General features: G+C 39.0%; 1 protein-coding gene across 1 annotated transcript in view; it reads right to left on the bottom strand.

Annotated features, from left to right (window-relative positions):
* Positions 1-11,881, bottom strand: part of MSR1 (macrophage scavenger receptor 1) — a 49,410-nt gene extending 37,529 nt beyond the window's left edge. Inside the window, exons 1-6 of the mRNA XM_040418802.1 lie at positions 11,748-11,881; positions 11,485-11,600; positions 11,007-11,114; positions 7,947-8,296; positions 6,289-6,475; positions 3,062-3,133 (exon numbers count right to left, since the gene is read on the bottom strand). Of these exons, the coding sequence (XP_040274736.1) occupies positions 3,062-3,133; positions 6,289-6,475; positions 7,947-8,296; positions 11,007-11,114; positions 11,485-11,590 (823 nt within the window). The 5' untranslated portion in view covers positions 11,591-11,600; positions 11,748-11,881. The remainder of the gene's footprint in view (positions 1-3,061; positions 3,134-6,288; positions 6,476-7,946; positions 8,297-11,006; positions 11,115-11,484; positions 11,601-11,747) is intronic.
* Between the last annotated feature and the right edge of the window lie 1,499 nt (positions 11,882-13,380).

The raw sequence follows: 13,380 nt of genomic DNA, 5'->3' as shown, positions 1-13,380 counted from the left end.
GGGCCCAAATTCCAATGAGTACTTTTAGGATTTCACAGGGCATTTTTTACGCATTTGGATTCCAAACTACTTCTCACGCTTTAGGGCCCCTAAAATACCAGGGCAGTAAAAATACCCCACAAGTGACCCCATTTTGGAAAGAAGACACTTCAAGGTATTTCGTGAGGGGCATGGCGAGTTCATGTAAAATGTTATTTTTTGTCACAAGTTAGTGGAATATGAGACTTTGTAAGAGAAAATTTAAAAAAAAAAAAACATTTTCCGCTAACTTGTGCCAAAAAAATAATATTCTAGGAACTCGCCATGCCCCTCACGGACCCTCAAATGCCAGGGCAGTACAAACACCCCACAAATGACCCCATTTTAGAAAGGAGACACCCCAAGGTATTCGCTGAGGGGCATATTGAGTCCATGAAAGATTGAAATTTTTGTCCCAAGTTAGCGGAAAGGGAGACTTTGTGAGAAAAAACAAAAAAAAATCTATTTCCGCTAACTTGTGCCAAAAAAAAAAAAATTCGATGAACTCGCCATGCCCCTCACGGAATACCTTGGGGTGTCTTTTCTCCAAAATGGGGTCACTTGTGGGGTATTTATACTGCCCTTGTATTTTAGGGGCCCTAAAGCGTGAGAAGTAGTTTGGAATCCAAATGCGTAAAAAATGCCCTGTGAAATCCTAAAAGTACTCATTGGAATTTTGGCCCCTTTGCGCACCTAGGCTGCAAAAAAGTGTCACACATGTGGTATCTCCGTACTCAGGAAAAGTAGGGCAATGTGTTTTGGGGTGTATTTTTACATATACCCATACTGTGTCTGAGAAATATCTCTGTAAATGACAACTTTAAAAAAAATGTTATACAAAGTTGTCAATTTACAGAGATATTTCTCTCACCCAGAATGGGTATATGTAAAAATACACCCCAAAACACATTGCCCTACTTCTCCTGAGTACGGCGATACCACATGTGTGACACTTTTTTGCAGCCTAGGTGCGTAAAGGGGCCGAAAGTCCAACGAGTACCTTTAGGCTTTACAGGGTTGCTCACAATTTAGCCCTGCCCAAAACGCCAGAACAGTAAACACACCCCACAAATGACCCCATTTCGGAAAGTAGACACCCCATGGTATTCACTGAGGGGCATAGTGAGTCCGTGGGAGATTTATTTTTTTTGCCAGAAGTGGAAACTTTATTTTTTTCTCAGAAAGTGTCATTTTCCGCTAACTGTGAAAAAAAATTAAATCATACATGAACTCACCATGCCCCTCCGCGAATACTTTGGGGTGTCTTCTTTCTAAAATGGGGTCATTTGGGGGGTATTTATACTATCCTGGCATTCTAGCACCTCAAGAAACATGACAGGTGCTCAGAAAGTCAGAGCTGCTTCAAAATGTGGAAATTCACATTTTTGTACCATAGTTTGTAAATGCTATAACTTTTGCGCAAACCAATAAATATACACTTATTGGATTTTTTTTTATCAAAGACATGTAGCACAATAAATTCTGACACAAACTTGTATAGAAATGTAATTATATTTGAACAATTTAACCAGAGAAAGTTAAAAATACACTTTTTTTTTGAGAAAATTGCTGCCAATTTTGATTAATATCGGAAAAACGAAAAATCTTAGCAGCAATCAAATACCACCAAAAGAAAGCTGTATTTGTGAGAAGAAAAGGAGGTCAAATTCATTTGGGTGCCAAGTTGCATGACCGAGCAATAAACCGTTAAAGTTGTTTAGTGCCGATTTGTAAAAAAGGGCCTGGTCACTAGGGGGTATAAACCTGTGGTCCTTAAGTGGTTAAGCAGACTGTGATTGTCTATTGTTGTGACTTAGATGAAAATAAGATCACATTTTATGACCAATTTGTGCAGAAATCCATATCATTCCAAAGGGTTCACATATTTTTTCTTGCAACTGTATGCTAGCTAGATCAGAAATTGAAATGATACTCGATTTTGATATGACTTTAATCACTGGTCAGCAATTTTTGGCACATTTTTCTGTGCACAACATTGTATTTAAACCACACATCTTTCCAGTGAAACAACTCCACTTTGTAATAAGCCTCACCACTTGTTTGATGAGTGTAAGATCAATAAATGTGGGGAAGATCATGTGTGCCACTTTGTTGGTACAGATTTTTGCCAGAGTTCTAACAGTTTTTAAGTAGCAAATGTCCCCTTTTAAGTGTATCTAATACTCTGTGTGACCGTGACCAGCGATGAAAGTCAGATATCAAAGTCAAACATCATTTGAATTTGTGATCTAGCTAGTGTATTTAAAACATTTTATTTCTATATTTTTTTTAGATTGTCTGCTGCAGGTCTTGATTGTGAGGTATATACCTTAGCAATTAAGTAATAGGCTCAACTGTCGTCAATGGGTGGATTTGCTCTATGTGATCTAGTTAGCATATACAGTGTCTGAAACTTATTGTGACGTTGACCAGTGAAGAAAATCAGATATCAAAGTCAAACATCATTTGAATTTCTGATCTAGCTAGTGTATTTAAAAAATGTATTCATATTTATTCCAGATTGTCTACTGCAGGTCTTAAACCCAAGACCTGCTGTATATGAGGCAGATACCTTAGCAATTAAGCCACAGGCTCAACTGCTGTCAATGTGTGCAAATGTTGGAAAAGCAGTATGATAAGAAACCACTTGCATGACGTAAAGTTCTGACTTACATGCTGACATTTTAATGACTCCTCACATCAGCACTAATGATTCCTAGAATTCACACAGTGGCAGATTTTATTTTTCATTATCACTTATGACTGCCATATTTGGTGGCAGAAAAATACCTTTCTCCCTTGAAACTATGAAAAAACGATGGTGCAATTAGCATTCACAAACCCCATAGTGTTTTTTCCTGGATCAGCACTGTAGGACTATAGGTTGGACTTGATGAACCAATGTCTTTTTCCAACCTTACCAGTTACGTAACTATGATATTATTCTCGCCATTTACGTCACCTACCTCTTCAGTTTTGATCTTTCAAGTGCTAATTCCATCACAATTCTAAACAAGTTCAGAAACTGCATTAACTAGTGTACCTCTTGCTCCTGGTATCCCATTGCTTCCTATTAAGCCTCTGTCTCCTTTTTCTCCTTTTGGACCAGGAGGACCTAAGTTATAAAACACAAAAAAAAATATCACGTAAAAACTATGGCAAAAAAGTGGAGAACCAATCATCTCTTCCCATAGAGCCGATCCTAAGGATAACTTTTCTATATCACATATTAGAATTAAGCAATACCTGCAGCAATACGAAATTGATCTCATGTATAAAAACCAGTGCAGAGAGCTATGAGAGACCAAACTGATCATACTGGCATTACAGTAGCATTGAAGCGTTAATGTGCAGAAAACAAGGCTATAAAATGTAATAGTGATGAGTAGGAATATAGAAAGCTGTATATATAGGAATTAATGGATTAAAGATTTTTCACGAAGGAGCATCCAAGCATATTTGTACCCATGGTTGAGAATGCAAAATGCCACACCTCATCATATGGACTGTCAAGGAATTCATTAAAGGGGTTGTCTGGGATTGGGGACATTGGTTTAATTGTTTAACAAGGACATAAATATCTCCTACATGACTGTCCTACCCTTCCCATACTTTTCTGATGCCCCGTATTCATTACACAAATTCTCCGCCGGAAGTGAGTCTTTTCTCACATTCAGTGACATACCGGGTCCCTTTTCCAGAGCGAAGCCTCTTCTTCCACTTCGCAGGGAGCCCGGTGACGTCACCATCAGCCGCAGGCATTATGCAGAGCGCTCGGAGGGGCGGTACCTCGGTGGCAACAGATTGCGCTAAGCCACGCCCCTCCGGTCCGGTGACGTCACCGGGCAGGGCGTGTTGTTCACAATGAAGGAGGCAAGGGAACTATACGGAATATGATTCAAGGGGGGCAGATGCATGGAGGACGTGGCGATGTGCGGCAGGAGGCGGAATAACAATGAGGGGGCGGAGTCACGGCAGAGATGAGCGTCGTCTGAAAGCACGTGATGCTGCGCTGGGACCCACAGTGCAGAGCGGCAGGAAGTTAGACAGAAATAAACAGAGATGTAAACATCTTAAAACATATGGGGGGGACCTAGAATCACCTATTAACAGTGAGTACACTTAAAAAAAATTAATAAAAAATTTGATCCCGGACAACCCCTTTAATGATTACATGGTAAGCATAATTAACACCTGGTATTCCTGATAGTTTAGGATAGTGCATGGATAATGGAAGTGATGAGAAAATGTATCAATAATGTTATTTTATTTTCATACAGCCAGCAATATACTGTAGATATATGGTAACATTATTTTTCTCTGCAGTGGCCACAAGGGGGAGCTTACTGCCCCCATTAAATAAATATTAAATCCATATGCAATGATTTTCTCCTAGTGGCAGCATAAAATGGGTTTCCAAATGCTAGGAAGCCTTACCTTAGTGTACCTTAAAGGGGTAATCAGACACTAACAAGTGCTCCCCGTTGCTCCTGGTCCCCACACTGCCGCTGCTTTTTCCTCCTGTGCTCGGATGAAAACATATGGTGACGGGGGGGGCGAATAGCCAATGGAAGGCTCTGACGGGGACGAGCCTCCCTAGTGTCACTGCGATGCTAGAGGCTGGTCCCCGTCACTACCTGCCATTGGCTGCCCCCCCCACACCAGATGTTTTCCCTAATCTATCAGTAATGGCCATCAGGACATTGTACAATCATGCTAGACATACCTTCATGTCATTTGGCCCTTTATGGAATATCCAGGAAAAGAATGTTTAATACATGGTCACACTGCATACAGCAGGGAAGCGCTGCATCATCATGACATAAGTGGAGAGGGAACACATTTTGGAACTTAGGAGCAGACAGCAGGGAAGGGTGGCAGGCTTGTGTTCTTTCAAAATCAAAGCCTGCCCCGCTAGGCAATTGGGAAGTGTTTTTCATAGGATTAAAAGTGCTTTTCCTGGACATTTGATAAAGAGCCAAATGACGTAAAGGTATCTCTAGCATGCCTGTATGTTCTGATAGCCATTGCTGATTCGTGAAAACTATGTGACAAACCAGTCACCTCTCCTGACATGTCTGTTTTAATAGCTTCATGCATTCCCTATGTAATAACAATTCTGGATAATCTATTCTTGTGCCTCTATGTTGTGCCATCCCTTTATTATTTTAACTAGAAGTTATGAATGAATTGCTAGCAGTCTGCAGTAAGGGTACAGAGGGGAGGTAACAAGTTGGGGGTGTACCTGCACAGTCTGAAAACGGCAGCACTGATTGGATAGAATGAGTCTGTGGAGGTATACCCCCCCCCCAACTGGTTACCACCCCTCTGTACCCTTACTGCAGACTGCTTGCAATTCATTCATAACTTCTAGTAGAAATAATAAAGGAATGGCACAATATAGAGCCATAAGAATAGATGCTGCAGTATTATTATTACATGGGGAATGCATGATGCTATTAAACAGGCAAGTCAGGAGTGGTGGAAGGTCCTCTTTAAATATTTCTTAAAACACTAGCTCAATAAAGTAATAGTTTATAGCAAAACTACACGTTTTACCATCTTATCATTTTTAGGTAAAACATTATATGCAGATTCTCAGCCACTAGAGGGAGCTTAAGAGCCTACTAGAACTGTGTTATTGTGTATCAGTAAGCTCCTCAGCTCCCTCTAGTGGCTACTTTTTCAAGCTCCAACTGTAAAGCTTTAACTCCATATCAAGAAAATAATCACAGAACAATTCTGCATTAATGAAAGAATAAAAATAGATATTCAATGGTGGCTTTTTTTTTATTTATTTTTTTTAACAATGATCAAAATATAAAAAAAATCCTTTTGTTCAGCTGTAGAAGTGATCTCAGGCCAGACACCAATCAATTACATGTTTCTGACTAGGGATCATCAGTCCTTCCTTCCTTCCCACCTTCTTCTTCGTCTTCTAATGGAGAATCAATGTTTGTGACCCTTGCTCTGCGAGGGTCTTAGACACCCTCATTCTTCTGAACTCACATCCCCCAACTTGCCTACAGTTCTGTTGTTATAAAGTTTTAGGTGTTTAAAATCTACAGGTCTATTGGTTGGTTATTGTAACTATACAATGTATTCATTATGTAAGCTGCTCTGTGAGGCTTATTGCTTGATAAGTATGTGTGCTCATGTTAAATGTTGTATGTCATACCTAATTCATAATGAATAAATGTATTCAAAAGCAAAAAAAAAAAATGCTTTGACCCATACAAGTGCTCCTCTTGTGTTTGTTAGTGACCTTACCTTGAATTATTGTTAAATTTTCCAGTTTAGCTGAATGCTCCCAGTCACGTAATTGGAGGTCATTTGTGATTTTATTCAGCGTTTTTACTTCCTCTTTCATTTCTTGTTCTAGGATGATATATTTTTGCTTTACATCCGTAAATTCTGTTGTGGCATTCTGAAAATATGAGTACTGTTGCCCAATTTCCTTTAAGGAAAACAGTTTAGTAATTAAAAAAGTAAAAACATTATTTGTAAAAGCAAGTTTTCGTTATGCCTTAAATCACACATACAGTTTTCCTGACCGTTTTCTTTTCAGCCAAACACAAGTGTGGATACGTAAGATGTGAAGAATCATTCTTTCATTTATGTTTCCTTTTTTTGGGTGTTCACTCCCCAAAAAAAGTGTTTAAAAAATGTCCGCTATTCCATAAAAATAATGCTGTGTGTTAAAGACTGTGTAAATTATGTAAAGAATAGTTTGGCAGTCCTCTTGTCTGAGGGTATCATGAAGAACCATAATATTATTTGAGGAACCTCTCCACTTATATTAGCTCATAAGTTGCACTGATTAATTTTTTTCCTTCCTATGTTTAAGCTTGAAGGACATCTGTCAGCAGATTTGTTCCTATGAAACTGGCTGACCTGTTGCATGTGCTCTTGGCAGCTGAAGGCGTCTCTGTTAAGGTAGATTTAGATGGCTAGATAAAGGGACAGATTTTCAGGAATGAATATTCCTGCGAACGCTCATTCCCGACAATCTGCTCATCTAAAGGTGCAACCGATGGACGAGCGAAAAACTCGTTCATCGGGTAAAACTGTTGTTCATGCAGACCTAAAATATCATGTCTGGGGAGCAGATTGTACCGTCTAAACAGCAATCTGTTGCACAGAAACAATGCAGCTGTTATTGCGATCGGTTGTCCTCAAGTTGGTGATTATTTTATGTAAATACAGCTTTCTCCTCCACTGAGTGAGCAGCTGAATATCCGGAAGAAACGTTACCTTCTCAAAAATCGGCTTCAGCTTATCCCGGGTAAATCAATTTTTAGTCCAATCTTCACATGTGCCCGCATTGCTGAGAAAAATTAAGTTTTAATACATGCAAATGAGCCTCTGGGATCAACGGGGGTGTTGTCATTACTCCTAGAGGCTCTGCTCGATCTGCAACTTCTCTGCCCAATTCGCTTTGACAGAGCCAAGAAATGATAACGTCATCACACCTGGCCCTGACCTCCTAAAGTCAATCAAAGTGCAGAGGGCACGGCGGCAGTTGCAGAGAGAGCTGAGGCTCTATGACTAAGGGCGATGCCCCCGTTGCTCCTAGAGGCTCATTTGCATATATTAAAACATTTTCCTCAGCAATGCAGGCACATATGAACATGGGACCAACACAGATGCCTTCAGCTGCCAACCGCACATGTAACAGATCAGCCGGTTTCATAGGTGCAAATCTGCTGACAGATGCCCCTTAACAATTTATTGGAAAACAAAAAGCACTGTGATCAAATTCTCCAATATTTCCACCTCTACCTACTACATATTGCATTCACTATTGTAACCCATTTTTATTTTTTAGAGCCTCCAAGATAAGAAATGAATCAACTTTGCAAAAGTCTTGGTTACAAATATTTTACAATTGTGTGCCCACAGTTCCTATAGAGATGCTATGAACATACCTCCTCCATTAAATAGACCTTTTCAGAGATTGTTGTATTTATATATTCCATTTTCATTTTGCTATCATCTAATGAAGTTGTTAAGTGGTCAACCGTATTAAAGATGTTTTGTACTTTATTTTCTGTTTTTTCATACTGTAGTCTATTGCTATTTAAGATTGCATTTAAGGTTTGCAGCTCTTTCGAGTTGAGTGAGGCTTGTGCTTTGCAATCTGAGGAGTTTTGCAGTAAGTCATGTATGAGCTGAGTGTAATCAGGGATGTTGTTTGTCTCTAGTTCATTGTTATATTTTTCAGCATAAGGTTTTTTTTGTACAATATGTTCCCCTGCTTCAGAAACAGCAACACGTTCTGCAAAACAGAGGACAAAACAAGCTCAAATTATACACATTTTTATACTGCACTTTAATTTTTACTGCAGTCATACTATCAGGATAAAATACAATATATATATATATATATATAATATGTCACGCACATACCTGACATGTCTGGCCACACTATGGTGGCGTCGCTCTGTTTCTATGACTACCAGCCCCGCTGACAGTGGGGCTGCTCAACCGACGGTATCAGGAGCTGGAATGCTAGACTAATTTAAGATAAGTATATCCCTGTACACTTTAGAATTCATCTGGCTGCTTCTTTCTTCAGTCATCAATAAACACAAGTGACCCAATGGCATTGGAAGCCATGCATGCTCATGCCACCACACTGCCTCCATTATATTTTAGGACATAGTGTGCTTTGGATTATGAGCTGTTCCAAGCCTTCTCCATACTTTCTTTTTCCTATCATTCTGGTATGGGTTGATCTTAGTTTCATCTGTCCAAAGAATGCTGTTCCAGAACTGGGCTGGCTTCTTTAGTTGTTTTATGGCAAAGTGTAATCTGTCTATTCTATTTTTGAGGCTGATGAATGGTTTGCACCTCGTGGTGAACCCTCTGGATTTGCTCCTTATAATAGACTTAGATACTAATACACCTAATTTCTTGAGAGTGTTCTTAACTTGGTTTGGATGTTGTGAAGGGGGTTTTCTTCACCATGAAAATTATTCTGCAATCATTCTGTTGTCTTAAATAGAAGTCTAGGCTTTTTTGAGTTCCCGAGCTCACCAGTGCGTTCTTTTTTTTTTTTACCAGAATGTACCAAACTGTTGATTTGGCCACTCCTAACATTTCTGCTATCTCTCTGATGGATTTCTTCTTTTTTTAAGCCTAATGAGGGTCTGTTTCACTTCCACTGAGAGCTCCTTTGACTGTATGTTGTAAGTTCACAGCAACAGCTTCCAAATGAAAATGCTGCACCTGGAATGAACTTCAGACCTTTTACCTGCTTAATTGATGATGGATTAACAATGGAATAGATCATTCAACCCATCAAAAAGCTTTTGAGATAATTGTCTGATTAATTTTGGTCCCTTGAAAAAGAGGCAGCTACACATTAAAGAGCTGTAATTCCTAATCCCTTCCTCTAATTAGGATGTGAATATATAGCTCAAATTAAAGCTGAGAGTCTGCACTTTAAGCCCATATTGATTATATAATGTTTGTTTGTATATGTTTTTGCAAACAGCTAAAATGCCAAAACGTATGTCATTGTCCAAATATTTCTGGACCTAACTGTATATACACTGTACATCTGTTCAAAATTGGCAAAAGTGGATATTTTATTGTATATACATATGCATATACAGGGTGGCCCACGAGAAAGTAGCCCACCTCCAGTGATAGTATGACAAGATGAACGAACAAGTGTATATATTTTTTTTTATTACCTGAAAGCGGTCCCCGTTCACGTCTTTGCATCTTCAGGCACGTCGGATTCTGTTGGCTGATATTGCTTGTGATGCTGCGGATAGTGTTGGTGATGTTTTCCTTGAGTTCATCCAGGGGATGTGGATTGTTAGCGAACACGTTTTGTTTTAAATTTGCCCACAAATCGAATGTGAAAAAGTCTAGGGAACAAGGTGGCCATTACCCCTTGCTCACAGTTCGCTCATCCATAACCAGTTCATGAACCCGTGCTAGTGAGTCCCGTGAGGTGCAGCATGTTCCCCCATCTTGTTGGAAAAATCAGGACATTTTTTATTCTGCAGTATCACAGTTGAAGAGCTGCAAGCAGTATCAGCCAACATAATCTGATGTGCCCAAAGATGCATAGACGTGAATGGGGACCACTTTCAGCATATTTTGTAATAAAAAAATTAAAAATCCAATTGCTTGATCATTTTGTCGTACTATTGATGGAGATGGGCTACTATTTCGTGGGCCACCTTGTATATACAAAATACAAAAAACACAAAAAATTATTGAAAAGTGATTAACAAAAAAAAAAAGACCCAGGGTTACCCATGATAAGATGGTACCACCCTTAGAGACCAGTATACCTTATCATGCTTGTGATGGGTATACTACTAAATCAGTGGTTAGCACTTGGGTCCTGGTCTTGAGGCAACATCTGCATGTGTTTGTATGTCATTCCTGTGCTTGAATGGAGGTCCTCTCCAGTTTGCATTATTATAAAGTTGGCATAAATACTGTACTTAGAGACTTGCTGTTCAGAACATATGAATAGTGCAGCCTCAGTCTTGGTCCTGTGCCATTGAGACCATATCTGTGCGTATATGTAATTTTCATATATATTAGATGGCCTTTATATGCTTCTTTTAGGTTGTTTTACATTAACACTTAGCCCCCTATGCACAGGAAAGGGAATGCGTGTCTGGTGGGGGTTTGACCACTGGGATCCCTGTCAATCATAGGAATAAGGGTCTTATGTTTCCCAGTTTGAATGGAATAGTGGTCATGCATGTCTACTGCCACTCTACTCAATGTGACTGCTGAAGATACCTGAATACTGTGCTTGGCTATCTCTGCCAGTCCATAGAGGTAGCAGAAATGAGTGCCTGCCTCTTCATTGAAATGGTGTAACATGGTACGTCTGTTTTCATAAATCGCCAGGGTTTGGACACCCACCTATGAGTCACTTATCCCCTATACTGTGGAAAACTCATTTAAGATATTTTTGGCATAATTACATTATACAAGTAGTTTTACAGTACCTTGTAGTTTTATAGTGAAGACAAGGTGGCCCAGGACAATAATATACAATATTACAATAGCTGCAAATGCAATCTTCAGTTTCTTTTCAATACTTTTCATGCAATTGCCTGAAAATAAGAATGCTTTTTTTTATTCTGAATTTATAAATATAAGATACTGTAAAATAGATTCACTTTTCAAGGAGTTGTATGTCTACTTAAAGATGTAGCCTAGGCTAATTGGCCAACACAAAGCGAACAAATGGACAAGTATTTTGGCATGTTACACATCAAATGAAATGATTTTCCAGAAAGCAATTCTAGATATCCAACACCCACAGAAAATGAACTCTTTTGATGAACTATTTATAACCCATTATTTATATGGTGCCAAAATATTTTCGAACACTATGATAATAATAATAATAATACAAAACTATACTGAAAAACTATTCAAAACTCAATACTGAATCAAAATTATAACATAAGAAATACTTACATGGGATTAAGGATTTCATTGTCTGGCTATCCCATTGTTTGTTCTCTAGCTGGTCAAGACATGTAATTTCCTCATGATTTTCAGATGATTTTGACCACTTTGCCATTTATTAATGACTGAAATGACAGGAAAAATACTCAATAAAAAGCATGACTTTTTAAAATCTTGTCGTGATCTATGATTTCAATAAATCAAAGTTAACTTATAAAAAAAATAGAGTGGATGGATAGCTGATCTGTAGATCGATAACAAAGTCCTCTCACCTTTATGTGAAAAAATATTATATAGAAATTGAAGTATAGAATGCGGCTGCAGGAATTAACATTAAAAGCTGAATGCTTCCTTGTGACTTCTTTTTCTAAGGGAAATGACTCTCCATCTGACACTGAAGTGCATGTTATGCAATGTGAAAAATTAGTCACGTTTGCTGAATAATCAGTTTTCTTGTGAAAACAAACTCATTGGGACATGTATTTTACTTGTGCATATATTGTGCATGTATGTATAGTATATTCTATGTACAGTAGGTAAAAACAATCACTGGGACACCTAGCAGCAATGCACCATGGGATCATATTTTTAGGGAGCCATGTCATAAATAGAGACTTGGAAAAAAAATAACTCTTTAAATTTAGTCGATTTTTCCACTTCTGCTTATTATTATTATTTTACTGTGACACTAACAATAATCAAGACAAAAAGTGAAACTTGATGTGTGCAAGTATTGATGCCCTGAAAGTCCGTACTTAGTGGAGCCACCTACTGCTGCAACTACAGATACAGGTCTCTTGGGGTATTAGCACATCTAGACATTGGGATGTTTGTCTTCCAGGCAAAACTGTTCCAAGTCCTTCAAGTTAGATGGGTTGTGCGATCTTAGTCATGCCATAGATTCTGAATTAAATTGAGGTCCATGCTTTGACAAGGTTATTCCAAGACAGTTTAGGTTAGGGTCATTGTCCTGCTGGAAGATGCCCCAGTCTCAAATCTCTGGCAGACTAAAACCGGTTATCCTCGAGAAATGCCCTGTATTTGCTGCCTTTAGAGATCAATGAAGTTTTAAAAAATTCAATTTGGCTTCTTCGCCAAATTTTTCAAAAAAATACACTTTGTGACGAATTACTTCGCCGCAAAGTGTATTTCATTGTACAGTAAGTAGTGAATGCAATGACAGGAAGCGGCGATTGCAGCCCATTGTACCCCTCAGATGCCGCGTTCATTGCTGATCGCAGAATCTGACAGTAATAACAGTGTAAAACTAAAAAAAAAATGTAAATCATACCTCATCCATTTGCTCGCTAAGAGCCGGCCGCCGCCACCTTGATTGAAGATCTAGTGCAAAATCTCACACTGGCCCATGATGACGTCATCATGTCAGCTGGCGTGGTGACATCATACGTCTGCGTGCACTGGATTTGGTGCGAGATCTTCAATCAAGATGATGGTGGCGGCCGTCCCCATCGCAGTCAAATGGACGAGGTAAGTATAATTTTTTCTTAGTTTTTTTACCACCATTCAGGGAAAATTGATTCACTACTATGAAGCATAAGGAAATTCAGCTTGCGGCGATTCAAATTTTCCCTTCAATTCGGATCGACTCTACTTCATGGACTTCGATTCACTCAACACTAACTGCTAATCATCTTTCCTTTCATCCTGACCAGTCTTCCAGTCACTACCGATGACGATCATCCCCACAGCATGCTGCTGCCACCTCTATAATTCATAGTGGGAATGATCTTCTTAGGGGGGTGGGAAGTGTTGGGCTTGTAGCACACATAGCATTCCCCATGGTGACCAGAAAGTTGAAATTTCTTCGGTGGGTTTATAGTGTCTGGCCTATGCTATTTGGCGAACTCCAAATGTCTCCTCTTGTTATTTTCTTTAACCCATGAA

The sequence above is a fragment of the Bufo bufo genome, chromosome 2 (assembly GCF_905171765.1).
Source record: "Bufo bufo chromosome 2, aBufBuf1.1, whole genome shotgun sequence".
Lineage (NCBI taxonomy): Eukaryota > Metazoa > Chordata > Amphibia > Anura > Bufonidae > Bufo > Bufo bufo.
The sequence above is the reverse complement of the archived record's forward strand: the minus strand, read 5'-3'. Positions and strand labels throughout refer to the sequence as shown.